Source organism: Trachemys scripta, chromosome 9, assembly GCF_013100865.1.
Source record: "Trachemys scripta elegans isolate TJP31775 chromosome 9, CAS_Tse_1.0, whole genome shotgun sequence".
Taxonomy (NCBI): Eukaryota; Metazoa; Chordata; order Testudines; family Emydidae; genus Trachemys; species Trachemys scripta.
Window position 1 is genome coordinate 78,472,002 of NC_048306.1, and position 26,995 is coordinate 78,498,996.

General features: G+C 41.2%; 1 protein-coding gene and 1 long non-coding RNA gene across 5 annotated transcripts in view; one reads left to right on the top strand and one right to left on the bottom strand.

The window, feature by feature from the left end:
* The window catches only part of LOC117883267, a 203,445-nt gene extending 197,604 nt beyond the window's left edge, over positions 1 to 5,841 (bottom strand). Inside the window, exon 1 of the long non-coding RNA XR_004647223.1 lies at positions 5,668 to 5,841. This is a non-coding gene — a long non-coding RNA (uncharacterized LOC117883267). The remainder of the gene's footprint in view (positions 1 to 5,667) is intronic.
* P2RY1 (purinergic receptor P2Y1) lies at positions 4,506 to 25,768 on the top strand. 4 transcript variants are annotated; one of them, XM_034782423.1, is made up of 7 exons: positions 4,506 to 4,869; positions 6,196 to 7,535; positions 10,946 to 10,997; positions 17,123 to 17,235; positions 20,462 to 20,541; positions 21,981 to 22,080; positions 23,120 to 25,768. In XM_034782423.1, the coding sequence occupies exon 2, from the start codon at positions 6,266 to 6,268 to the stop codon at positions 7,355 to 7,357; it is 1,092 nt and encodes a 363-aa protein (XP_034638314.1). In that variant the 5' UTR covers positions 4,506 to 4,869; positions 6,196 to 6,265; the 3' UTR covers positions 7,358 to 7,535; positions 10,946 to 10,997; positions 17,123 to 17,235; positions 20,462 to 20,541; positions 21,981 to 22,080; positions 23,120 to 25,768. The 4 variants fall into 4 exon arrangements, with proteins under 4 accessions (XP_034638314.1, XP_034638315.1, XP_034638313.1 ...); XM_034782424.1 differs by lacking the exon at positions 20,462 to 20,541 and having other exon boundaries at positions 23,120 to 25,767; XM_034782422.1 differs by lacking the exons at positions 17,123 to 17,235; positions 20,462 to 20,541; positions 21,981 to 22,080; positions 23,120 to 25,768 and having other exon boundaries at positions 10,946 to 14,242.
* The last annotated feature ends 1,227 nt before the right edge of the window (positions 25,769 to 26,995 follow it).

Here is a 26,995-nt window from a genome sequence, read left to right on the forward strand (position 1 = left end):
AGTGAGTGCAATTTAACCATTGGAATAACTTACCAAGGGATGTTGTGGACTGTCACTTGGAGTCTTTACATAAAGATTGGACATCTTTCTAAAATATATGTTCTAACTCAACTAGTTAATGGGCTTGATTCAGGAATTACTGGATGAAATTTTTATGGCCTTAAAATCTATAAATCATAGTAAAATGACCTAACATTGACCAGCATACATACAAAATCTTCTAGTTGCAAGAAATCCTACCTGGAGGATTGTTCCCTGAAAGAAGACTTTGAAATGATGGTAACTATGGATTGACATGGGGACGGATCATGTCCATTAGCAGAATAATCCAATAGGGGAGGCAGAATCCCACAAATTTAAACCTGCAGCATTTCTGAGGTGTCATTTGTTCAGGGCTAATGTTGGCGTTCTGTAGAGTGATCAGGTGAATGTATATGGAGGTAGCCCCATCAAAACCCTCAAATGTCTTGTAGGTCTCACTCCATCTGAGTAGAGCAATATCCATCTGCGCTAACTGCCAGCCTCTTCCAGTCCTCCCTGGCAATACAGCAACCCCAGGACCCATTACTCCCCCAGCTTGTGATCATGCCATATCCTCCATGGAGGTGGCAGAAGGTGCAAAGCAGGTTTCCATTGACAGTAATGCTGAATGATGTCCTTGCACCTTCCTTTTCTGCCTGTCTTGTAGGCTTATACCGTAAGCTCCGTTGAGGTAGGGGACTGTCTCTTTACAGTGTGGCTGGACAATGCCCAGCACAATGGGGCTCCAATCTAGGTAGGAATCTCTAAGCGCTCCCAGGGCCGGCTCTAGGATTTTTGCCGCCCAAAGCAAAAACAATTTTGGCCACCCCCCCCCCCGTTCTTTAATTACCCCACCCCCGGCCCCGCCTCAACTCCGCCCCTTCCCCAAATCCCCAGCCCTGCCTCCTCCCCCCAGGCTCTCAAGTCTGGGAGGGAGGGGGAGCAGCGGCGCGCGAAACAGCTGTTTCGCGCGCCGCGGCCGCTCGGGATCTCCCCCTCCCTCCCAGGTTTGAGAGCCTGGGAGGGAGGGGGAGACTCCAAGTGGCCGTGGCGCGCGCCGCTGCTCCTCCTCCCTCCCAGGCTTGAGAGCCTGGGAGGGAGGGCGAGTAGCGGCGCGCAAATCAGCTGTTTCGCGCGCTGTGGCAGCAGNCCCAGGCTCTCAAGTCTGGGAGGGAGGGGGAGCAGCGGCGCGCGAAATGGCCGCTCGGGCTCTCCCCCTCCCTCCCAGGTTTGAGAGCCTGGGAGGGAGGGGGAGACCCCGAGCCGCGGTGGCGCGCGAAACAGCTGATTTGCGCGCCGTGGCAGCAGCAGCGGAGGTGAGCTAGGGCGGCCGGGGCACATTTTTAGGGGCGGCATTCTGGCGCCGGCCATGCCGCCCCTAAAAATGTGCTGCCCCGAGCACCAGCTTGTTTTGCTGGTGCCTAGAGCCGGCCCTAAGCGCTCCCATAATACAAATTTTAATATGTCTAACACCACGGTCTATGGGAAATTCCACAATAATTTTTACAGTTAACAAATGGGATGATGCCTTGAAAAGAAGCCACTTGTGTTTTAGGGGAAGCAGAGCCTAATACCTTAATCATCTCTAATAAAGTCATATTAAAGATTAATTTGGTGCACAGAATCTCAAACACTCATTGTTTATAAATAGTAACTTCCATGCTTTCTTGAGGAATATTACTACATACACTTCTTTCTTCCTCTTACATACTTGGGCCTATTGAAATCATGGCCCTATTGAAGTCAATGGAGTTTTGTGACTGGCTTCAGTGGGATCAGGATTTGAGCCTCACATCCCTTTGATCACCTCTAAGTATGAGCAGAAAGGATGATTATTCTACATGAATTTCTTTATATTGTTATTGATACACTGTTAGTAATTGTATTTCCAGTATATGTACTTCAGTGCCATTATATTTAGGTTTTTTTAACTTATATTAAATAAAATTTTGATGTATTTCAGTCTTCAAGACTATTCATTACACTGACAGTTTGTCAGTGATGCAGGCTCAGAGCATAGCTGACGCCCTGTAAGCACTTACAGTATTTCAGTTATGGGTAAGAATTTTGAAAACATTTTCTTTTAATTGGTGGTTGTGGGACACTGAGTTAATGCACAGTTAATGCCTTTCACCTTTAGAAGTCAGAACTTAAAACACTGCTTAGGTAACACATGACAATGGATTTAGTTCTCACAGTATATTAGCTGATATTACTAAACTACAACTGTTTGGTATGATTCACAGTTTGTTCTAGACTGGAAAAGAGGGAAATTGCTGTCAGGCATGACGTCTGCTTTGGTCGATGTGTGTAGGAAGGCTTGCACGGCACCTACCTAACTAAACTATAACTGACTCTAACCACTAAAATACTGTGTAAATTTACTGTGCTAGATAGATTGATATTTATTCTAAAACATTTATCACTAATGTGACTAATGAAATCACTAATAGTAAAACAATAAATAGGCAATTTTAAAAAACTTTTAGCATGCTAATAGCATTGCATTGTTTTTCCCCTAAAGCAACAATCCAAGTCTTTATTAAACTACAAGGCTGAACAGTTTATTTTATCCTCTTATGAAAGCAGTAATCTCATTCCTAAGACAGCATGGTGGTTTATATATATATATATATACTGTTTTGTGGGTAGGTTCTCTTATGGGAACACTGTGGTTATGAGGGGATTTTTGCTAACATTTTAAATGAGAGGATAACAATGAACAATTTTGTAAGATGAGACTATACTTTTATGGTACATACTATTCAGATGTTCCCTTATTTGGGATAAAATGGAGAGGGGAAAAAAGCTTTAAAGTAGTAAGTCTGTAGCTACTGAAATGTTGCAAAAGAGAAACAAAAAAACAACAACCCACCAAAATGTATAGAAAGCATAAGGTTCTATCACTGAGAAACAAAACATTGCTTAAAATTATATTTTTGTGCAACTTACCCTAAGAAGTGACCCGTTTAAAATTCCTCTATGCATTCATTTGTGTATTCCTGGAGACATAGAGCATTTGGATGGTTTCCCTGCTAAGCTTTCCCAATAAATTAGTTATGTAATTTGGAAAGACTTTCAAGTTTGAAAATTTTATACATAAATAATGCAAGAAATAGTAATAGTGCTAAATTATGGCTGTATTTCAAGTTAGTAGGGATGTGACTGTAGTATGTATTACATCACACACTTTACTAACACAGGAGCAAGAAACCAGATGGATGAAACCAGTGAATTCTGTTTTGTTAAGGAAACAAAATAATAACATTCTGACCTAGAAAATACAATGCAGGTTACTTTGGAAAAGTAAATTAAATGCTTGGTGCACAAAGTTAAACTAGAGAGCAACATACCATTTACTTCTAGGACTGCTGATACTGTGTTTTGTTTACAGTCGGTACCTGTAAATTATTTTTTTCCAGGCATTTCCACTGTAGACTAATACTTCAAAAGTTTCACTGAAGACAAAAATTACATATCTTTTAAGATGAATAAAGAGACTTTTAGAAGTCTCCGGGTCTTAGAAGAATCACAGATCTGGTAAGAATGAATCTGAATCTTTCCCCGATTGTCAAACAACCAAAGCATAAACAAAGTCAAATTAATTTTTAAATTTAAGGCAGCGCCTCGCAAGGTAAAATCTAAAGGACGACCAAAAAAAAGAAAAAAGAAAAAAAGCGCCATTTGTTTAACAGGGAGCCGTTGTCTGCATATGTTCTCTCTACATCTGCCTCCTGAAAGGAGGTGTTTTGTTCCCACCTGTCCGAGTAGTTCTGTGCCTATGGGTATGTAAATAAGCGTTAGTGTGTGTGAATGAGTGTCAATGATCTACCTGTCAGTGCCTGTGAGGGTTTTATCGTATATCAGTGTGTGAGTCTGTCTATGGTTTAAGTTATGCATGTGTGTAATCGCGTTAAATAGAGCTGTGATAAAATGACACATGTTCATGCCAAGAATGCGGTTTATTATTAACGTAGATGTTAGTAAAGATGGTGTGTGTGTGTGTGTGGGGGGGGTGTCTCTGCGTGTAACTATCTCTGTAAATAGAAGAACAGGAGTACTTGTGGCACCTTAGAGACTAACAAATTTTAGTCTCTAAGGTGCCACAAGTACTCCTGTTCTTCTTTTTGCAGAAACAGACTAACACGGCTGCTACTCTGAAACCTATCTCTGTAAATGTGACTGCGCGGGGTTTCCGACTATGTGCAGCTCTGTATCTGTATCTGTAGGGATGGCTCTTGTTTGTAGCAGAACAACTCTCTGGGTATCAGGAACTTCGCTAGGCGGTGCGTTCCCTTCCCACTTCTGAAAGCTACAGCCAGCTGGTCAAGGAAACTAACCATAACTGCTGGATCCTTCCCTGCTCTCTCTCTCCCCCTCTCCCACCCCCCAAAAGCGCTCTGGGTGGCAGAAGGGAGGGTACGTGGAGCTGAGCAAACACGCGCCCGTCAGAAAGCAGCTTCTCCCGGAGCCGCTGCTGCGTGCTGCGCTCCGTCCCCTGTTCCCGGGCTTGGAGCCGAGGGGGGCCGGAGCGGAGCCGCGATTGGGCTGGGGCTGAGTGGGTGGCGGCCACTCCCGGCTCTGCCGCCGCCTAAGGAGGCTGAACTCTGCTCCTCAGCCCGCTCCCGCCTCCTGCTCCCTCCGCCCTCGCCTAGTGCCGAGCGGGGCTGCGGCGAGCCTTCAAGGTGGCACGGCGGGGACCTGCGCTCCCAGCCGGCCGGCGCGGGGAGTGAGAGGCACATGCCGCCCTCCGGGCGCCCCTTCTCCTGCCTTCCGGAGCGGCTGAGCAGGCGGCGGCAGGGCGGGGGCCGGATCTCGGAGGAGCGGACCCGCGGAGCTGCCGGGAAGGTAGGCTCGCCCAGGGAGCGCGGCGGTGCCCGGGGCAAGTCGGCCGTCGCTTCGCCCTGCCCCGGCGCGCTCACGCGGGACGGCACCGGCAGCGCCCACAAGTTTGGCGCGGCTGCCCCAAGCCCGCCACGGCTTGCCCCGTGCGCCGAGACCGGAGCCTGCCCCAGCGGCGGCCGGGACTCTGGGTCCTCCCCGGGGAGGGAGAAGGTGCCAGGGGCGGCCGGGGCAGGTGGAGGGAGCTGCGGGGCAGGGGGTCGCTTAAAGGGCCCCCGGGGGTGGGGGTTGGGGGTAGCCCGAAGCCTGAGGCGGATGGAAGAGCGGAAGCTCTGCGAGATTGCCCGGGGGAGGGGAGGGGAGGGGAGGCTCACCCCAAGGGGGCAATATAAATCACTGCTTTGGGCGGGAACCTGGAACAGACTCCCTCTTCTGCCGCTGCCCCCTTTAGCCTCCCCTAGTCTGCCCTTCTCTTCTCCCCGTTAGCCTCCTTCAGCTTGTCCCCTTTGGGCCCATTCTCTCCCTCTTCTATTGAGCCCCTGCTCCCTTCTATGACACCCTTACTGCCCTTGCCACAGTCAGCCCCTCTTCTGCCAGTTCCTAATCCCTCCATTGTGTGTCTTTCTCCCTCCCCCCCCCCTTTCCCTACTTTGGCTCCTGCCTGCTTCATTTCCCTCTTTCAGTTCCTGCCCCTTTCTACTCCCAATGCAGTCTGTACCCCCATTCCATCATCTCCCCATCAACCACTGACAGCCCCTGATGGCCATCCTTGGGGCACTGGTGTAGCAGCCACTTCCTCCTTACCCTCATTGTTTCCTCTTTGCTCATGCCAGATTCATGTCAGCTGGGGTCTAGCAAGGGGAGTAACAAGGGAGGGAGAGGTGAGTTGGCCTGGCTCCCTGAAGATCCCCCTGTTGTACCGTAGCTCCTGGTGGCAGGGAGGAGGAGAAGGATCTGTAGCAGGACCCTGTTGACTCCCAGCAGCTCATCTGGATGTGTTAAATTCTAGCAGGGATGCTGGCAGTCTTCATTGGGAGTGAGGGAGGGTGCCTGTTTCATGCCCAAGTGTCAAGTATCAGAGGGGTAGCCGTGTTAGTCTGGATCTGTAACTCTTTGCTGCATGTCCAAGTGTGACACTTGGCAAGTTTAAATATTTAATAGAAAAAGTTCATGCCCTGTGCTAACCTAAACTGCGTAGAGAAAAATAATTGAATGGTTGATGCATAAAATTGAACAAGTGTACATGGATTCTTCATCTGACAATGTTTGAATAAAAGCAACAACAAAAAATTCTAGGTTCCAACTGGGTCTTTCTTTGCCTTTTTGTTTTAGATGCTTTCTTGTCCCCCCAGAGACAGTTGCTGCTTTAGCCCCAGACCTGTCTGACTTTAGTGGAGAGATCATGACTGAAGTCCTCTTTTCAGCTGTTTTGAATGGGACTGAAACCAACATTCTGTCAAACACTGGCTGGACTCTGGGAAATGCCACTACCAAATGTTCCCTAACCAAAACCGGCTTCCAGTTCTATTACCTACCCACTGTCTACATTCTAGTCTTTATCTCTGGATTCCTGGGCAATAGTGTGGCGATCTGGATGTTTGTCTTCCACATGAGGCCTTGGAGTGGCATCTCAGTTTACATGTTTAATCTGGCATTAGCTGATTTCTTGTATGTCTTGACACTCCCTGCCCTCATCTTTTATTACTTCAATAAAACTGACTGGATCTTCGGAGATATCATGTGCAAACTGCAAAGGTTCATCTTCCATGTGAACCTGTATGGCAGCATTTTGTTTCTGACTTGCATCAGTGTGCACAGATACACAGGGGTAGTGTATCCTTTGAAATCACTTGGGAGACTGAAGAAAAAGAATGCTGTTTACATCAGTACCCTTGTTTGGGTCATTGTTGTAGCTGGGATTTCTCCTATATTGTTCTACTCTGGAACTGGGCTAAGGAAAAATAAAACCATTACATGTTATGATACTACAACTGATGATTATCTGAGAAGTTACTTCATTTACAGCATGTGCACCACTGTGTTTATATTCTGCATCCCATTTATATTGATTCTTGGTTGTTACGGACTAATAGTGAAAGCTTTGATTTACAAGGATTTGGACAATTCTCCTCTTAGGAGAAAATCAATTTACCTGGTTATTATTGTGTTGATGGTCTTTGCCGTGTCTTATCTTCCCTTTCATGTGATGAAGACATTGAATCTAAGAGCCAGACTGGATTTTCAGACTCCACAAATGTGTGCCTTCAATGACAAAGTATATGCCACTTACCAAGTGACAAGGGGGTTAGCTAGTCTCAACAGCTGTGTAGATCCTATTCTGTATTTTTTGGCAGGTGATACTTTTAGAAGTAGACTTTCAAGGGCAACCAGAAAAGCGTCTAGAAGAAGTGAGCTCAATATGCAATCAAAAAGCGAGGAAGTGACTCTCAATATTTTAGCAGAATATAAAGTGAATGGAGACACGAGTTTGTGAATGCAAAAGATTTGCAAGCAGTTGCAAAAAACAAAACAAAAAACTGTCCGTTTTTAACACAGTAAGATGCTCTAGTGCCATGACTGTTTGGGGAAAATCTACTGAACCGGCCAGCAACCTTGCTCTTTTTGTGTTGGGGAGTGTCTCATTTTGTGAGTTTAAGGAGAACTTAAGCAAAGTAAGTGTAAAAAAAAAAAAAAAAAAAAAAAAAATTGTAAAGGCGGGGGGGGAAACGCATCAGATTTCTGTTTTTAACCTTTTTTTTTAAAAAATGCTCACAATAGTATATCTTACTGATTGGGGTCAGATAAAATAAGACCAAGCAAAGCCCATAGAGGAAATAATAGTTTCAAATGTGCTGCTGTTATTAATTCTTTTCTCTTCATTAATAATAACAGATTTTTTAAAAAATAAATCTCCAAGAAAAATAAACTTCTTTTCTGGGCCTCTGTCCATACTTCCATCCATAGCCTCTTCTTTTACACTTACACTGTAAAAAATTGTTTACATTAAGATCGTGATGCAGCAATCTTGAACATTATCTTGTGATTTCTGTATCTTCTACTTTTGGGGCAAATGATAATATTTTGGTAGCTCAGTGGTGCCCTTTCTGGTTCTATCTTCGCTGAAGGCTTGATTCCTATAAGGATAGGTTCTCGGCCCATGTGTATTATGACTCTCACAAATTATTGTGATTGTATGTGAAAACTAAGGGTGAAATTTTGGCAATGTTGAAGTCAATGCTATTGATTTTAGAGGGGTCAGAATTTCACCCGGATGTTTCCACACAGACTGATGTCTATTTTGCTTTTTGTGCAAGCAGCTACCTATGCACACACAATCACAGTACATTTTGAGTGTAGATATCACCTACAAATTTGAGTACAAAAAATTGGTACTACATATCTAATTATCCAATATTTCAGTCCTTGCTAAAGTAAAACTCCCATTGTCTTCAGTGGAAAGAACCAAATAATGGACCTGAATAAGGACTGCAGGAATGGGCTCTGCTTGGGCAAATGGCAGGACCAAATTTACAGATTTGGAAGAGGCTTGCTCTTTAGAGTTACACATTTTGGCCAACACTTCACTGCGGCTCTGACACTCAGCATCTGATGCTGGAAGTTTGTGTGAATTCTCTTATGGTAACAAACTCTATTATTGAAAACACTTCAATTTTTATCCACATAAAAGCCAGAGATATTTGAATTATCTTGTATCAGAGGGGTAGCCGTGTTAGTCTGGATCTGTAAAAAGCAACAAACAACCTTATAGACTAACAGATGTATTGGCGCATAAGCTTTCGTGGGTGAATACCCACTTCATCAGACGCATGTGTACATGGATTCTTCATCTTCATTCACATGCATCTGATGAACTAGGTATTCACCCACAAAAGCTTATGCTCCAATACATCTGTTAGTTTATAAGGTGCCACAGGACTCTTCGTTGCTTGAATTATCTTAACCTTCATTTGGTACAAGCATTTTTCACTTTCTTATCTTGTGTGATAACAAGCTGTTTCCCAGGCAAATTCTTATCAAAATGGGTTAAAGAACAATATTTGTTGGAATCAGAGGGAAAAAAAAAAAAAGATAAACTTCAACCTTTTTTTTACTGTGAATAAAGAATTACTGTATCAACAAAATGTTGCAATACACTGCCAATAATTTCATGCTGGGGAGTGGGTACCTTCATAATTTGTCTCACCCAAATGTGTAAAAGGGTCACCTAAAATTGGGCAGAATAATACATTGTGTAATGCATCCGTTAGTGAGGAGTTGAACACAGACAGAATCTGTGGGGAACAAAACCTTATTTATTTCACATGGATATTGTTTGAAATGTGTCTGAAAGTATTATTGAATCTGGCGCACAAAATGGTGTGATATGTAATCAGTAAATGGTTTTAACAAATCCTCAGCCCCCACAAACTTTATACTAGGAATAAAAATAAACTATTTCTATTTTGCTTATTAATTTCCAAGGACTGACTACATGCAGAAAATGAATAGCTCTAGAGATCTCTTGACTACATTGTTAAGCAGCTTACATTCAGAAATATAAAACTACTTAACCTGCAAAAACTATTTATTTAACTTATTTATTGGAAGACTAAGTACAAATGTGAAGTGTTGTCTAATAACATTTTAAATGATTCTGTTTTTCATATTTTCATAATTGAGCATTAATGGAAAAAATAGAATGGCATGTTTGAATTGTTGTAATTGTACTCTAATGGAACATCTTTTATAATAAACTATCAGATCCAGCCCTGCAAGACATTTTGGACTACCATTTGCTGTTGATGTGCAGTCTACACATAAATTAAGCTACTGTTTAGCAAGCATAATATTTTACAGTAATGCTAAAAATCTCATTTAATCCTATAAATCCAAGAAAATGTAAAGCTAATGGAAAAAGTTAAGGCTAATGCTCCTCTTTGTGACAAAACATTGTTGAATGTACAGACCTTGGTTCTCATTTATAAGGCTAAGACTACCTTAAAGACCTTACGGTGGCACAGCTATATCGCTGTAGCTGAGCTGCTGTAAGGTCTCCTGTGTAGCCGCTCTGTGCCGGTGGGAGAGAGCTTTCCCGCCGACATAGCTCTGTCCACACAGGCACTTTTCTCTGTGAAACTTATGCCATTTTCACTCCCCTGACTGACAAAAATTTTGCTGACAAAAGTGCTAGTGGAGACAAAGCCTAAGGCTCCTTTACGCTGCCAGAGAATGAGAATCAGCCCCACAGTACATAGTGTGTAACTATGCACTTATGAGACCACACTTAACTGAGACATGCACTGGTGGGCTTGGCAGATGAATTAAGGATAGTGTCAGAATGGATTTGCAGACTGTGCAATGAATGGATTTTCATGGGTTTAAAATCATGTTATTTTTACAGTTTTGTGGTCTTTTTTCCTTCAATTAGGGAATAAAATGTTGCACTAATTAGGAATTTTTTGAAGCATGAAACACACGTACTCAATAGATAGTCAAGCCTCAGATTCAGATAAGTCTGTATTTAGATACTTTAAAAAAAAACATATAATCAACCTACTTTTATTTTTTTAAATGTGTATCAAAGCTGTGCTAAACCATATTGGCTATTCATTAATGTATATTAGACCTTAAAAATCAAGAGCAGCAACAAAATTTTAGGGATGCCATTGTAACACATAGGTACAGCTCATAATGAGGGGCAGGGAGGATCTGCACAACTCTATGGGAAACTCGAAGGCAATATTTACCCTCCTTAAGTGGCAGAATGCCCGCCGCTTTGCTCCTTTATGGGGTACACCATTCTCCCTACAGCACACTGGTTTCCAAACAACAGTGGAAAGTTAATTTTTACTCATCTTGCCTGCATACACTCACTTAAAGAGACCAGCCCAATACCTCACTATTGTCCATTGTGGTAGTATTGTATGTAATCAGGATTATTTTTTAAAGGTGACTTGCAGAGGCAAGGCACCTCATTCCAGTATCTTTAGCCCAGTTATGCCCTGGAAATTTCCATGGTGCAGTTAGGAGGGGCATTAAGTACATTTTTATCTTAAAACTTATTCTATTTTCCTTCTTTCAGGTCCTGTGACATTCAGAACTACCAACAACCAGTACCACCATCCTATTCTGATGTGAGTCCCTGACATGCACCATTCTGAGATGACACAACTACCACTGAGTTCAGCTGGAACATGGAGCTGGTCCACAGAATCTCACGTTAAGTCCCCACCTTTTTTTTTTTTTTAACAGTAATGTATTTGGCACACATTCTGCACCTCAGAGTAGATAGAGCTACTGCAAAATCATGGCACAGGATAACAAGAGTGACTCTAACTCAGTGCTCCAGCATGACTACTTTGTACCTGCAACATCACAGCATGGTGTGTGTTGGGTAATCACATCCGAGGAGGATCTGGCCAACTGTCGCAGGGCTGGATGTCATGGGACCAGAAATAAATTGTTTTCTTGCTCAGTGTGGCATAGCTCCTGGGGGAATTTGCCAAATATATTGGTAAACACTACTGCTATTTGGGATTTAATCTTATTAAAATGAATTTAATACTAGTGAAAGGTAACCAGCCTGATAGGCCTTGAGACCAAAGGACCTCCCTCCATCTATTCACAGCACTAGCATCAGCAGAGAAAATCCCCTAACATGCCTCTCACCACATCTCTCATGCTTACCCTAGTGGAACCACCTCTAGGTATGTGAGGAGAATACAGTTTTCATTTCCATTCAGACCTTTGCTGACACTGCTGAGAATGATGCCATTTAGTGACAATGATGACAGTGGGATTTTGGACTCAGGCAATCACCTCCTTACACAAAGTCTGCCTAACAGTACTGACTTAACTCTTTAGTGTGATGGGCCAGACTTGAACCTTGAGCCAGCTATTTTCTCTTGGCATCTTTGCTGGTAGTCTTCTAAATATACATTTATTTATTTAGAGATCCATAAAAGCTCTTGATAAACACTTTTTATTTAAAAAAAAAAACACTTTTAAAGAAATGAATATTTGACCTAAACAGAGCTACTATGATCTATACAGAAACAAATGACTGTTCGTGGTATATTTGCATTTTATAGCTCCATGGGGTCAAATTTGCCTCATTTATGCCCAGGTGCTCCCAGGAGGGATAATGTTTAATACAAAATGAAGCAACTGTAATCTAGTTACTGTATGTGGGCTGTGGGCACTTTAGAAACTTCAATAGCTTGATATTTTGGCTATTTAAATTTGTTGTTTTTAAACTAGCAGGTTTGAGTCCAGTTTATGTATTAGTAGCCTAATGAAAATTTAATTTTAAAGACACCAAGTGCCAAATTCTGCCACTGGATGCACATGAGTAACTCCCATTGAATTTAGGGATAGCTTCCCATGCGCATTTGAGGACAGAATTTGGGATTGAGTTATTATTTTATAGAACTATCTAATAAGCATGTTGTTATAGCTCAGTGGTTTGAGCATTGGCCTGCTAAACCCTGGGTGGTTGTGAGTTCAATCCTTGAGGGGGCCATTTAAGGAACTGGGACACAAAAAAACAACAACAAAAAACCTGTCAGGGACAGTACTTGGTCCTGCTAGTGAAGGCAGGGGACTGGACTCAATGACCTTTCAAGGTCCCTTCTAGCTCTATGAGATAGGTATATCTCCATATATTATTATTATTATTAAGGGTCGCATTACACCATTGCAACATTAAAACCCATGGTAGGGATTTTCCTATAGTCACTGAATCCTTCCCTCATGAGGAAAAACGGGGGAACAGTGAAGGCAGGGGACCCAGGACCTGTACACCACAGCTCTGCCAAGGGCCAGTACTTCTCCCTTCTGGCAGCATGGCTTCTTAAGGAGATGTGGGGTTGCTACTGGTCATTCCAACTGAGCTTGTGCTATTTTCCCCCGCTGTGGAGAAGATACAGTGCAGACCACAGGGTGGAGAATTAACTCCTGCTCCTTTTGCCCACTGCATTTCCACTGGATTCTGAGAGGCACATGCTATGTAAAATGGCTGTTCCTTTTATTCGCTCACCGCCTATCCCTAAAAGTGAGTAGAGTTCCTCTGGGTCCCAGGCACAGAAGAAGGGGAAAACATGCTATCCTGGCTTGGCTTACTCCCACTGCTTCTGGGGCATTTTTGCCCCATATTGCTTTAGTCTTTTATTTGGTCTCCTGTGTTCTTCACAGCCAAAGGAAGTCCTAATATCTTGCCCATTTTCCAAAAATGTAAATTAATACACATTAATATCCAAGCGTTATAGTGTCCACTTTCTGCCTCAAGTAAAGTTTTCTGGATAGTCTATATGCTTCCCCATGGGGTAAATTCTAAATGCAGTTCTCTCTAGACATTTATTTCATGCTCATGAGCATGGCTTCTGAGTACCTATGTGGGCACAATGCCATGAAATATATCTGGAAGTTCTAGAACTAATAATACCTAGCATTCATATAATAGCTTACATGTTCAGTGCGGTGTTATACAAACATTAAGTCTTCTCTAATGTAGGTAAGTATCATTATTCCTATTTTATACACAGGCAAACTGACACAGAGAGGTGAAGCAAATTGCCTATACAGTTAATCAGCAACAGAACCAGGATTAGAATTTGGACGATTCTGACTCCCAAACCAGTGTTCATTCAGCTGACCATGCTACTTCTTGTACATGTAATTAATGGGAGTCTTGCATGCATATTCGAGGGCAGAATTTGACCCTCACAAGGAAGTTGTCTGAGAACCACTAAAAAATCCTTAACTACAGTATAGTAGCTTGACTTGCAGCATTTTATAACTCTTACATTTGCTGTATTATTTTTAACTCCAGATGTTTTTGTCACCATTGATAATTTGACCACTTAATCTGTATCTGTTACACAATGTTATGTCTGGGATGTAAATTGTATTGGCATCATCATTTCAAACTAATATGAAGGAATAAAATGTGATTTACATGCTTAATGTTTTGTGAATTTGGACTACAGTGTGTTTCAAGTGCATATGTGAAAATGTTTATTTTTCTATAATTCTATGAGATTAATATTGTTTAGTGTATCCAAAACTTGTGATTAGTACTGCCATTTAATTTGACTTGCCTATAGAGACAGTGTTACTCAATATTTAAGCTTCTCAGGTTCTGTAGTTGATTTAAATCAATAGTAACTAAAAAAACTAGTTGTGCATAACTCATGAATAAAATGATTGTCTATTTTCTATAAAGCACTGTGTCATTTGCATGCAGTTTTTGTGTAAGGCATGGTGATAGAAACTGTAACTATTTTTAGTGACAACAGAACCTCAATGCAACCACCAGAGTTACTGGCATTGTACCTATCAACTTCAGACTAAATAAAACCCAATAAAATTATGAACATTGTTTTGCTGCCTTCTATATTATTACAATAAATTAAAAATTCACAAGATATTCCTAAAACAGAGGTACACACTTATGAGGGGAGAGGATCATTATCATTTGCAAAAGTATATAAATTCAGAAAGTTCTTGAAAGACTCCTGTCTGGTCCACTGAGGTTTAAGACAAGTGAATAAATTATTATGCATGATTGTCAGTTAAAATATTTTATTCAATGGAGCATTTAATGGTCTAACCTACTTTCTAATAAAGAAAATACTTCAGTGGGTGAGATTCTGCTGAGAATATACTAGTGTAATTGAGATCAGAATCTGGTCTAATATACCTTGACTATCTACCAGTCTTACACACTGTATATTCAGTACAAAACCTCTTCATCACCTTCAATTTTCACCTACCATAATAACTGTTGTCATAATTCTCTTTCTCTCTCTCTCTCTCTCTCTCTTTCCATTTTGCTAACCTTTTCTCTTTCAGCCTCAGGTATGCATCTCTCCCAGTATTATAAAACATGCACAACCTTTACCTGACACTCTACAGTACATCACCCAGTATATTTAGATCAAAGGCCAAAATATCTCTCTAGCTGTTTTTTTTCTCTTTGTGGATGGCTATTGCATGCTGATTCTGCTGCAGGGTGACTACACATTGCTTTTTTAGGCAGCTTAAAATGTTAAAAATGAACTCTAATATTTTAAAAGTTTGAGGAAAACTATGCACGATGACAAAAATCTCTTGCTGTATTGATAACATTGTAGACTACTCAAGATTTGCTCTTGTTCTTACTATGTCATCCCATACTTTCATTATCGGGAGGCAGCAGTACAAGATAATATAACTTCCTGCATTATGCAAAAAAACCTTTATATTATGTATTTAAAATGTTACAGCTGTATACCCTCTTGGCACTCTCATGACTCCTGGAGATACTATGGCCTGGTTTGACCTCTGAAATAAGCTGGAGCAGACAAGTAGTCCCATTAAACTCAATTCAACCACTCAGCGAGTAAAGTTACTTACATGGTTATTTGCAAGATTGGATCCTAGTCAACAGCTCGTAGTTTCTGTTGCAAAACTACATGCATAGATGGGCCCAGATCAGAATTTCTGATTTGAATGCTTTGGAATTTGTAGGAAGTTAGAGTCTGAACTTAGATTTGGATCTGAATGCTATGGTTCAGGGCATCTTCAATTATATGGATGTTTAAGCAACCTTAGAAATATGATGTAAAACACTTCCAACTTTGCTTTATATAATAGTAATAAATACTGATCTATCTGTAGTAATGTTATAACTTCAGGCAAACAAGTGGTGCAGTTTTTATTAGAAAAGCATATTATTTAAAGTAAGTTTGATAGTGTTTTATAACATATTTAGCGACTTGTAACTAAATTTGTAACTCTTTTCTTCCCTGCCTCCAGACCTGAGTAGCATCTTTTAAAAGTGAGCCAATATTTCAATACCAAATGTAGACTCTGGTGATGTGGGAGTTAAGAAAAACATTTACAAATAGGGGTGGGGGTGGGGGGGAGAGGTTGCTTATCTAGTGGTATAACTTTTTATTATTGTGTCCATTAAAGAAATGCAGTTTGGATAAATCTAGAGTTCAATAGGCCTGAAACTTAGGAAGGGGGATTCCTTCCAATAAGAGGGGAAACAGAAACAGTAGCATAATAAAATATTGTAAAATTATAAAAACTGTGCTTCTTAATGACCTCAAATCACCATCTCTCCTCCACTGCCTGTCCCACTTCTCTCTACTCCATACAAGCCTTGCTTCTCTGGGTCTCCTCTGTTTTACAGGACCTGCAATATATGTAAAGGCTTGTCCGTCTGTCTCTCTCTCTCCTTTTGTTCAGACACAGCTAGGGTTTGACTTTGTCTAACAAAGGTGAAATTATATTATACCTTGTGTTGAATAAGGCCTAGTCTACACTGTATAGCAATGCACTCTGAAGGGGTGTGAATTCTAAGCACATCATGTGCTGCGCACTAACTGGCCTGTGTAGACTTTGCTGGTACTCACTAAAGTTTCCTAGTGCATGTTATTATAGTGCTGCTGAAATAGTACTATGTTAAAGGGAGCAGCCTGCTTTCAGATAGTTTTTCTCTGCTGCAGGCTATCAGATCACTTACAAGCCCAAGCTATTATTATTATTTGTTTCTATTATTGTAGCACCTTAGCGCCCGAGGCATGGTCCTGTACAAACACAGAACAAAAACATGTTCCTTGTCTCAAAGAGCCTGCAATTTAAGGTACTAATGATGCTCCTGAATACTGCCCAGCCTGATGACCTGTCACTTACCTGCTACCTCTTCGAACTTCTTTCGGTTCCAGTGCTTATAGTCTGGCCAACTAGAGCAAAATCCTGGAGCCATTGGATTCATTGGGAGTTTTGCCACTAACTTAAATGGGGCCAAGATTCCATTTACTGTCTTAACAACAAAATAGACATTAGATCTCAACAGGCAGATTCTGTTTGGAAGTTTTAAGCTACAGTATTTGAGTGGAACTCTCCGAGAATGTATTTACTATTCCTATTATCTGTTTGCACTACCATAGCATCAGCACCTCATCGTGCTAGGCACTGTACAAACAGAACAAAAAGACAGTCAGTCATGAGTTTTATAGCTAATAGCCTGTCATTCAGCCTGGGGACATGTACTGTATCTCTGTAATCTTTCTATATGACATTGTTATTCCTTTCAAATCATCCATCTTTTTAGCTTTACATAATATTCCATATTACATCTGAGTATTGTGATTCTCTAACTAATATAAGGTGTCATTCTACTACTTTCAAAAGCTCTCTATCTTATTTGACATCCATTAATGTAGCTCTCTCGCCACTACTTTATTCCATCTTCTTATTTGTATTACAGTAATACCTAGAGTCTCTAATCTGCTTGTGACTTCACACACTACAGATTTAGAATGGAAAAAGCATCCCTGCCCCAATGAACTTGCACCCTGAGTTTAAGAGAGGATATCGCAGGTGGGTAAAAGAAATAAATATGGATTGAGGAATGGTGTGGGTGTTTATTTAAATTAGTTACATGTACCATTTATAGTGTATTATTTTAATAGAGACAACTAAATAGATTATCTACAGTAGTCACTGTTAAGTGAAATAATGTTACGTCCTTAACATAAATAATGCTTTCTTACATATCACATGGTCGAAGTAACAATAAAATGGCTAAGGAGTATTGTTTACAAATCATGTATTTTCTTACATATAAAAACTGGTCTCTGCTAAATGACCCTAGACAGTTTAAAGGATAAGAATGCTTGCAAGATGGGAAACACACCTATTATTATAAATCATGCAATACAGTAGAATTATGAAATGCCTAACTTACTACTGAACAATGTAATAGTACACATACTCTGAAGGATTTTCCAACCAGGAACCCAGATGCATTTTGTTGCTGCCTATATGTATTAGTGAAAAAGACTTGACTTTTCTAGAGCAATCAACCAAAACTAATTTTCACTTTGTTATATTTTTCAGACTCTTTGTCAAAGATTCTTAAGATATTGTGGCCCTGGAATTGTAGCATGTTAATTACTCACTGTAATTGAAGGCTGAAATAATTTCACAGTTTTTTCATCCATGATCAGTGAAGATAACTTTAAAAATGTCTAGGGAAGATTGTACTTGTCAAGCTGACCAAATACCCTCATTTTCTAGTTTCTAGGTGTTACATCTTATGAAATAAACATTAGTTTGTATTTGAAGACAAATAGAGTTTAACAACACTGATTCAGAATCTAGTTATCTTAAGTACCTCTAATTCTGCTATATCTTCTCTGAGACCAGGATAGTGCAGACTTAGGCCTGGTCTACACTAACCCCCCAATTCGAACTAAGGTACGCAACTTCAGCTATGTGAATAACGTAGCTGAAGTCGATGTACCTTAGTTCGAACTTACCACGGTCCAGACGCGGCAGGCAGGCTCCCCCGTCGACTCCGCATACTCCTCGTGCCGAGCAGGATTACCGGAGTCGACAGGGAGCACTTCTGGGTTCGATTTATCGCGTCCAGACAAGACGCGATAAATCGAACCCAGAAGTTCGATTGCCTGCCGCCAAACCAGCGCGTAAGTATAGACAAGCCCTAAGAGGGGGAGGGGAGTGTCAGAGGAGGGTGATGAGAATGATTAAGGTATGGAAAAATGCTCTTAGGGCTTTGTAGTTCCTACTTTAAACCTCAAGGTGGTGGAACACTTGCAAAGGTTCTCTTGCACAGCTAAGTGATGGGGTAATTGTGCATGGGCATAGCAGACAAGGGGGTTGTGCCATTTCTGCATAGGTCAGTGCAGAGAGGGATTTGGAGCCAGGCTAGAGGATGAGTGGGTGTAACCATTGTTTCTAGAGCTACAAAACTCCAGTAGTTGCAGCCCCCATTTGTGGGGGCGAGGTACAGCTCTTATTGGAGCCCCGAGGCTAGACAAGCATCTGCAAAGATACCCCAAATCCTGCTCATAGGCTGCGTTCAATTTCATACTTTCCAGTCCCCATGTAGTTTCATCATTTAATCATGCACACATTGTACAAATGGAGGGTTGGAATTTCCTCCATAACAAAATATAGAAAATTTAAAGTAGATTTGTCTACATATAAAGACATTTTAACACAAAAACGAAAAATTAAAATGAGCTTCTCTACTTAGCTGCCAAAACCTTACACGTGGGGCCTGATTCTGTAGTCCAGCAAAGTTTTGCCTCGATGACCATAAACTCTTAACTCTTTTAGTATCTGATTCTGCGAGGTGCTCAGAGCCTTCAGCTCTTTCTGAAACCAATAGGAATTAAGAGTTTCAAGATGTGTATATTGTTTTCAAAAAAAGTAGCCAGGCAGAAGTTCTAGGGTGAAGATCTACATTGAAGCACAGCAAGACACATAGAGGGAAGTGGTAGGGACATTATTATTTTCCTTATTCTAATAAAATTCCATGTCAAGTGTTAAAAGCAACTGACTCTTTCTGTGAGTGTTTTCCATTGTCACATGACAGCGGGTACTTTGTACTTTGCAGCGGGCACTCACCAGATTGGTCCCCCAGGGGTCTGTCTACATAGCATTTTGGAGCGAGCAGGACCAAGCCTCCCTGGTTGGGTCAACAGACGTGGCTTAGCAGCTTGTGCTAGCTCTTTAGCTGTATAGGCAGTGCTTTGAAGTTGTGGCTCTGAAGGAGGAAGAGGTGGCTTCAGAGCCCAAGCTCCAGCCTGAGCAGCAACTTCAAAGTTACTGTGTATATACAGCTGTTTTTAGAGCACTGTTCTGTCGACCTGGCCTAGGAAACTTGCTCCAAAATGGTGTGTAGACGTACCCTAGGTGTTAATGAGACCATCAAGTGGAGCAGAGGAGATAAAAAACCACTCAGCTCAGGTCTTAGGAAAAGCAGTGTACATATGACACTTGCCATATATGGCACTTGCAGCAGCCACATGTTGTATTTTTAGCTCTAATTTAAGAGATGTTCTACTTGTCAACTAAATAACACTGTTACTCTTCACCTGTACTGAACTTTTAGCTTATATTACTAGTTACTACATTAATAGCAGCAGACAGGAAGAAAGATGGATGAATGAGAGAGAGAGAAACTAGGATAAAAATAAGAATGGGAAAATAAAATAGAAATAAGGTTCAGATTTACCAAAGTTAATAAGTGCACATTCGTATCTTTGTAGGCATTGATGCAGTTACTTAGCTACTGGTGCTAACTGAAAATCTGATCCCAAATTGGCTTTATTTCCTAACAGTACTCCCCTCTTCCCCCCCACCACCCAAAACAATGATGTTCAGCTCAGAGGCTGACCTCCAAAAACAAAAACAATAAACCCAGTTCAGTAGCCACAAAACATACACTTCTTTTTCACTCACCATCACAAATTCATGCCCAAGGGTATAAATAGTAATTCTCCTGTGCAGGCACAGACAGTGGGTAAGAGGCTAGCACAGCAAACTATCTTGTGATTTTGAGAAAGTATCTGGTTTGAAACAACCCTTCCACCATGCAAGAAAAGCTTGTCTTGCTGGGTCAGGAGAAGTCTTAATCTTTGGAGCATTGCATTTCCACCTTCTAATTACTAATTTTGTGGATGAGATACTAAATTTTTGATCCAGGGTTGTTCTCCGTTCTCTCTCTCTCTTTCCTGGGTACTAGCTAGAAAGAATTATTTTTACGCCATCCATTAACTTTTACCTTCCTATTAAGGGGAACAAATAGAACTTCTTCCACAGATGATGGATGTTCAGTTAACTAAAGAAGACTCTGCCCCTGTGATAGGATGTCAGGTGATGTTCCTATGGATATGGGACAAGTCTGAATGTTGTGGAGATTAGGAGTTTGATTCAAATCCCGAGCTCTGAATTTAGCCTTTTGAAATTGGTCCTTGGTTGGAGCCTAGGGTTGTCAACTTTCTAATCGCACAAAACCGAACACCATTGCCCCACCTCTTCCCCAAGACCCTGCCCCATCTTTGAGGTGCCACCCCATGCTCACTCCATACCCCCTCCCTCAGTCACTTGCTCTCCCCTACCCTTACTCACTTTCTTCAGGCTGGGGCAGGAGGTGTGAGAGGGGGGCGAGGGCTCTGGCTGGGGGTGCGGGCTCAGGGGTGGGGCCAGGGAAGAAGGGCTGGAGGTACAGGAGGGGGCTCCAGGCTGGGGCTGAGGGGTTTGGAGTGGATGGGGCTGGGGCAAGGGGTTGGGGCAGCTCCCAGAAGCGGCCAGCATGTCTGGCTCCTGGTGGAAGAGCCAGGAGACTCTGTGCACTGCCCACGCTGCTCTCATTGGCTGCGGTTCCCAGCCAATGGGAATTGTGAAGCCAGTGCTTGGGGTGGGGGTAATGCGTGGAGCCCCTGTGGCCATCCCTGCACCTAGGAGCTGGACATGCTGGCCGCTTCCGGGATCCGCGCGGAGCCAGGACAGACATGGAGCCTGCCTTAGCCCCGCTGCACCGCCAACCCAACTTTTAGCGGCTCAGTCGGTGGTGCTGACTGGAGCCTCCAGGATCCCTTTTTGATCGGGCATTCCAGTCAAAAACTGGGTGCCTGGCAACCCATAAAGGAGCCAGACCTGGGAGAAGCCTATTTCCTACTATGTGTATGGATGTGACCAAACTGAGATCCTGTCCCAAGATGACAGATCTCCACAAACATAGCAGATCTCACAGGACTTCCAACATTTTGGGCTGAACTCTTGTGCAAACAGCTTGTGAAATTTTGTTGCTATCAGAGTGCAACTGAACCCTGCTGTACTCTCACACCTGAACCTGATCTGTACTCCAACACCATCTCCTTTGCCCATCTCACCTTTCTGAGCTCACTTTGAGGCAGGTCATGATAGTTCTCCTGTCCAAAGAGTTCATGTTTGATGGAATTCTTTCCTTGAAAGTGGGTGCGGTGATACACCCAATTTGGCATTCCACAGTCCTATGCGGAAATTCACCTGCAGCCATAGAAATAACCTGTAGCTTCTTAGGGCCTTAAAGGATTCCTAATGTGGTTTAACTTTTTTTTTTTTTTAAATAATTCCTTGCCTGAGTTAATAGCTTCAATTATTAAAATGTAAAGAATTTAAACATTCTAATTTACTTTTCATCATTTATGATGTGGGTCCTATACTCACCCCCTGTAGAGTCCTTTCCTTCACTCTCTCCACAAGGAGGGCAGCATCAGCTGACCTTGCTTTCCATTGCTTCTTGAATTGGCTTATTTTTTGTTCTCTTCCAGACATAGGATTAATCTATTTCTGTTGGGGTGCGGGTGGAGAAGAGCGGAAGAAAGATACAGTGGGCAAGCACTGACTGAGCAGAGTTTGGCATCTGGAAAGGTGTGTGTGGGGCGAGGGGACAGCCTGGCTGGGGTGGGGGGTGAGGGGCAAATGGAAATTGCAGAGAAATAGTTATTTACAAATTAGTTTTGAACTTTTACCAGTTGCTTATTTGTTGTGTCTGTGTCTGTCTGTCTGTCATGTCTAGTTAGATTGTAACTCTTCCATACAGGGATGACCTCTTATTTTGTATTTTTACAATGCCTACCACAAAGGGGCCCCAATTTGATTGGAGTCTTTAAGCTCTATTGTAATACTAATAAATAATAATAATAATGTAGGTGAACTTTGTGCACCTCATCCAGTTTGATTGATGACAACTGACTAGTCCCTTTCACTTTCTGTTTCTCATGCATAATGCTGCAATGGCTGAGTCTTAAACAATGCAGGGCTAAAGTGCATCCACATTACAAGAAAAGATGTGGTGGGAGCATCAAAAGTAATAATACTACATTGTAAGGCAAAGCAAAAGTCTATAGGAGATGAGGGTTCCCTCATAGTGTTTGTACCTATTCAGCAAGGAAATCTTTAAATGCAAAACAAAATACTTTTCATATTTTTCTATTAATATTGGGCTTTGTAAAACCTTGGTTATGTTTTTTTTTAACAAAATCCAAGTGCCTCATTCTGCAGTCCAACCTGAATAATATAGGGTATGCAAATGTATTATAAAACTTGAAGTTATTGCATACTTATTTCTGGTTTCCTTAACCTTATGCTTAATTATGCAAATACATGTTTTCATTAGCCTGACCAAAGTAGTAGTTTTAATTGGTGCCATAAAATTACAATTGTTCTATTTAATCAATTCATGAGTATAGCAAACATTTATTTATAGCCTGTTTCATTCTTTTTACAGCATTTGAATTTGCAGTTTGGAGGATACCGTACTCTACCTAAATTGTTTCTGGATTTATAGTAGACTTTTGTATAAATTAGTTTCAGTACATATTTGTTTCTAGTTACTATTTCTACAGCAATTACTTCCTTGGAAAAGCAATAGTGTAAAACATAATTTAATGTATTTTTTGTCTTACAGCGTAACATATGGAAGCATGGAGCAGAGTCTAGCACAGTGTGATCAGTCAGTTCTCCACTGCTCTCCGGCAAGGGCTCCAAACACAGTTTAAAGGGTCTGGAAAGACTGCCATTCACTTTAGCAGGCTTTATATCAGACCCTATTATTTACTTATCTAGAGTCTCCTAAATGCCCTCACCACCATCATATTTGAGAGTTTTAGGAAATGTACTAAGATGAACACAAGAAAACCCCTCTAATTTTCTTTCTCCTTGCTGCTTACTCTCAGGAGTTGGTTTTATTTAATTGCGTGATTTTGGTGGGATTTGTGGGAATGTTAGGTCAAAGAAGTGTGTGTCGGGGTCATTTTGTTTGGAAGGTGCTGAAGTTTGTGGTCGTCTTGGTCTCTTCTGAAAGTGAGTTTACAGTCAAGGGCCAGTTGCCAAGGAATCTCTCTCCTGTATGCACAAGTCTCACTTTTGAGTTTGATTGCTGCACTGTTCCAAGGGAACCCAGTTGTCATGAAAGGTCACAATCACCTACAGTGAGATGGTCCATCAGGTAATTTGGAGGTAACCAGTCTCATGGAGGAATTGAAGATGAGGAAAAAACCTTGAATTTGAGATATTATTCAGTGGGGAAGCAATGAAGAGGGCACCTTGGGTAGCACTCTCTGTGTAGCGGGTATTGCTGTATAAATGGGCTGCTGTGTTCTGAACCAAATGGAGCTTTTTAAATGAAGATAGTTTCATCCTAAGATACAATGATTTACAAAGCTTGAGGTCCTGAGTGCCTTAGGTTGGTGTGCAGTCTCCTGGCATATCTGTTATGTCTTTTAATCTCTTTTCTTATACGGTTGCAAGGCAGTAACCACTAAGTAAACACCTTAAAAGAAACTACTCTGTTTTTCACACTTGTTCTGTTGCCATGTCAGTCTGTTGCCATATCTGTTACCAACTGTCTCATGACAGTTCTCTCCTTCCTTTGCCCACTTAGTTTCCCTTCCAGCATTTGCTGAGGGATTTTGTTACAAAACAGTCATCCTCCCCTCTACCAACAGGAAGGTGGGTATGTCTCTTGGTTGACGATGGCTCCAGTGATAAATACACTATGTCTCTACCACATGGAATTGAGAAGCCTGACTATTTGTCTTGATCCATTTATGATGTGAAGTGCAAAACTTGCACTAAGTTGCTGAAGTTCATAAAGTCAGAACAGATCAATGTGAATCAGCAGATTGTGTACTACCTGAATTTCAAAGAACATCCCTCTGGTACTTGTTGGCCAGGAGCACTTGTGCACTTGAGTGGAAGTGCATTGGAATTTGTTGTTTGTTCTACCGAGATGTTTTATTATTTAGTATTGTTACTTTACTAATTTGTATTAGTTTTTGTTTATCACTGTAGCAATACTTTATTGCCTTGTGGGTCAATAATAGTTCCAAACTCTGTACAGACACCAGTATGAAGTTAGTGCTCAAGCTCAACCTATATTTACTGTAGCAAAATAGAAATATACATATATCCTTAACAGAGTAAAAAGATTATAAGGCCATCTGTCAGAAAACTAGCTGGTAAACTCCCTGGGGCAGGAACTGTCCTACTTTTACTTGTTTGCACAGCTCTGACACGATGGGGTGTTTGATTGGGATCCCCAGACTCCCTAGCCCAGTCTATGGTAATACAAATACTAAAGGAACAGTCATAATATTTAGTTAGGGGCTATAGTTTTCTAGCAGTATTTGGTGTTCCAGGGTTCCTCTTATGCAAGGTCAGGCATGGATGCCTGCTACTCTCTCTGTCATTCTTTCATCTCTTTCCTATTAATGTAAAATAAAGATGAGAAAACAGTTAAGAATATGAATCTCCAGAAGCATCACAACACCTCTGCTCTATGAATCTCCAGAAGCATCACAACATCTCTGCTCTTTCACATTCAATGTATTGCATGCGTCTTTATTCCTGGTTTTGCTATTGATGATACTCTTTTCACTGTCCAAGTACTACCCTATTTGATCTCAGTGGGAGTAGGCTCGAATCTAATGTTCTCATTTTAAAAAAATAGTTTGACTGAAGTTGTGAAACATCATGAAATGCCACTACATAGAAAGTAATTAAAACAGGTAGGATACGATAGATGTTTCTTAAGAAACATCAAGTAAGCATACAAAAATATAATGTAACAAGAGGTGCATATGTCAGTTGTTCCAATAAAGTATATTAGTAATCAAATGTGAATTCTTTTAATTAAAAAAAGATTAACATGCTGTACTTACCCAGTTTATTGATCTTAATCCTTTCCATGCTTATACTGAATTATGATTTTTTTAAAGACAAAATCATGTATATCTAACTATCTTAGATTAGACTAGACAGACTGACAGGCAGGGCAACTCCAAGTTAGGTAATTTTATTCCTCCACATCTTGTGGCGCTTTCAATGTTATAAGTTTTAATGTTGGTACTTTATTACCCCACAAGAAAGATCTTAACTCTGCATTTATATTTCATTTGGGTTTCAAAGGGCTGGTTACAGAAAGGTACATAATTAAATGGGTAGGCGAAAAGAATATACATTATGTTTTTATATATAAAGTCAAACTCTATAATAAAGTTATTTAGAAAACTAGTGTAAGATGTATTAATTGCACATTTATACTGATGGACTCAAATTATTAGGTAAGAAAAATTAAATGGAAAAAGGATGATCTGGTAGATTCTCCTCAATTCAACAGAATCCAATGAAAGCAGAGGCCCAGCAAAGAAATTCATCTCACTTGTCATGCTACTGTTACAGCTATCACACTGGAGACTTCATTTTTGGAGTCAGTTTAGAATTGAAATTGCTTTGGTCTCCTTGGAGCTGGGAGTATATTTCACTAGCAACCTACTAAAAGACAGAGTTGTCATCCCAGAGAAATATTCCTTTAAAAAGATAGTTTGGACAAAGCATCAGAAAACAGTGAAAAATCTTGCACTGGCAGAAGATAGACTAGGTAAATAAATGTCTTTTCAGTCTAGGATGCCTATGATGCCAGATTTCAGAGTAGCAGCCATGTTAGTCTGTATCCGCAAAAAGAACAGGAGTACTTGTGGCACCTAAGGTGCCACAAGTACTCCTGTTCTTTTTATGATGCCAGAGTGAGTATTGGGATGGAGGCTCTTGCTTTGGAGTGAGAGGGAGATAGATGACAGCTACATAGTTAAAAAGATAGTTCTGAATTAAAGAGTGAATCAAGGTCTTAAGACTACCACCTGAACAAACGAACATTTAGACTGCTCTGGGGAAGTTCAGTCAGGAAGTTCTGCCCTGCCTTGTACATAGGCTCTTGCAAGTTTGAACCACATCCAGGGAAGTCCATGAAGGGACGAGAACCTTTGGAAACAAAATGCATGACTGAGAAAAAAAATTCTCTGTGATAAATTGTACAAGCCCTTTATGGGGAATCCTATCATCCTAGAAACACTCTGTCGATGTTCAACAATAAAAACCACTCTTTGTTCTTATTAAAAACTACAGGCTGACCAGTTGACCAGGCCCCACAGCTGGGTGTATACAGATCGCTTGTGGTTTTTCAGAATTCACCTATTGCTCTTGGGGAATTAAAATAATTTAAATTGAGTGTTCCCAATGCTAGCCAGGTCTCACCTATAATTGGAATGCCTGAAGTGTGTGTGGGCAGATGATACTCCCTCTCCAGCTTGTCTAGATCTAATGGAAAGCAGTTGATGCTTGTCAGTCAGCCAGCTATTCAGGGCAGATGTACTCCATTGCCTTAATGAGCCCATTAAGGAAACCTAGAATAAGAGGCCTATCTTCAGTCAAAATCAGGAAAGAGAGAAGGTGATCTCCTTTGAGACACTCTTGTCTATAGCTAACAGAGTAAGCACATTTTAAA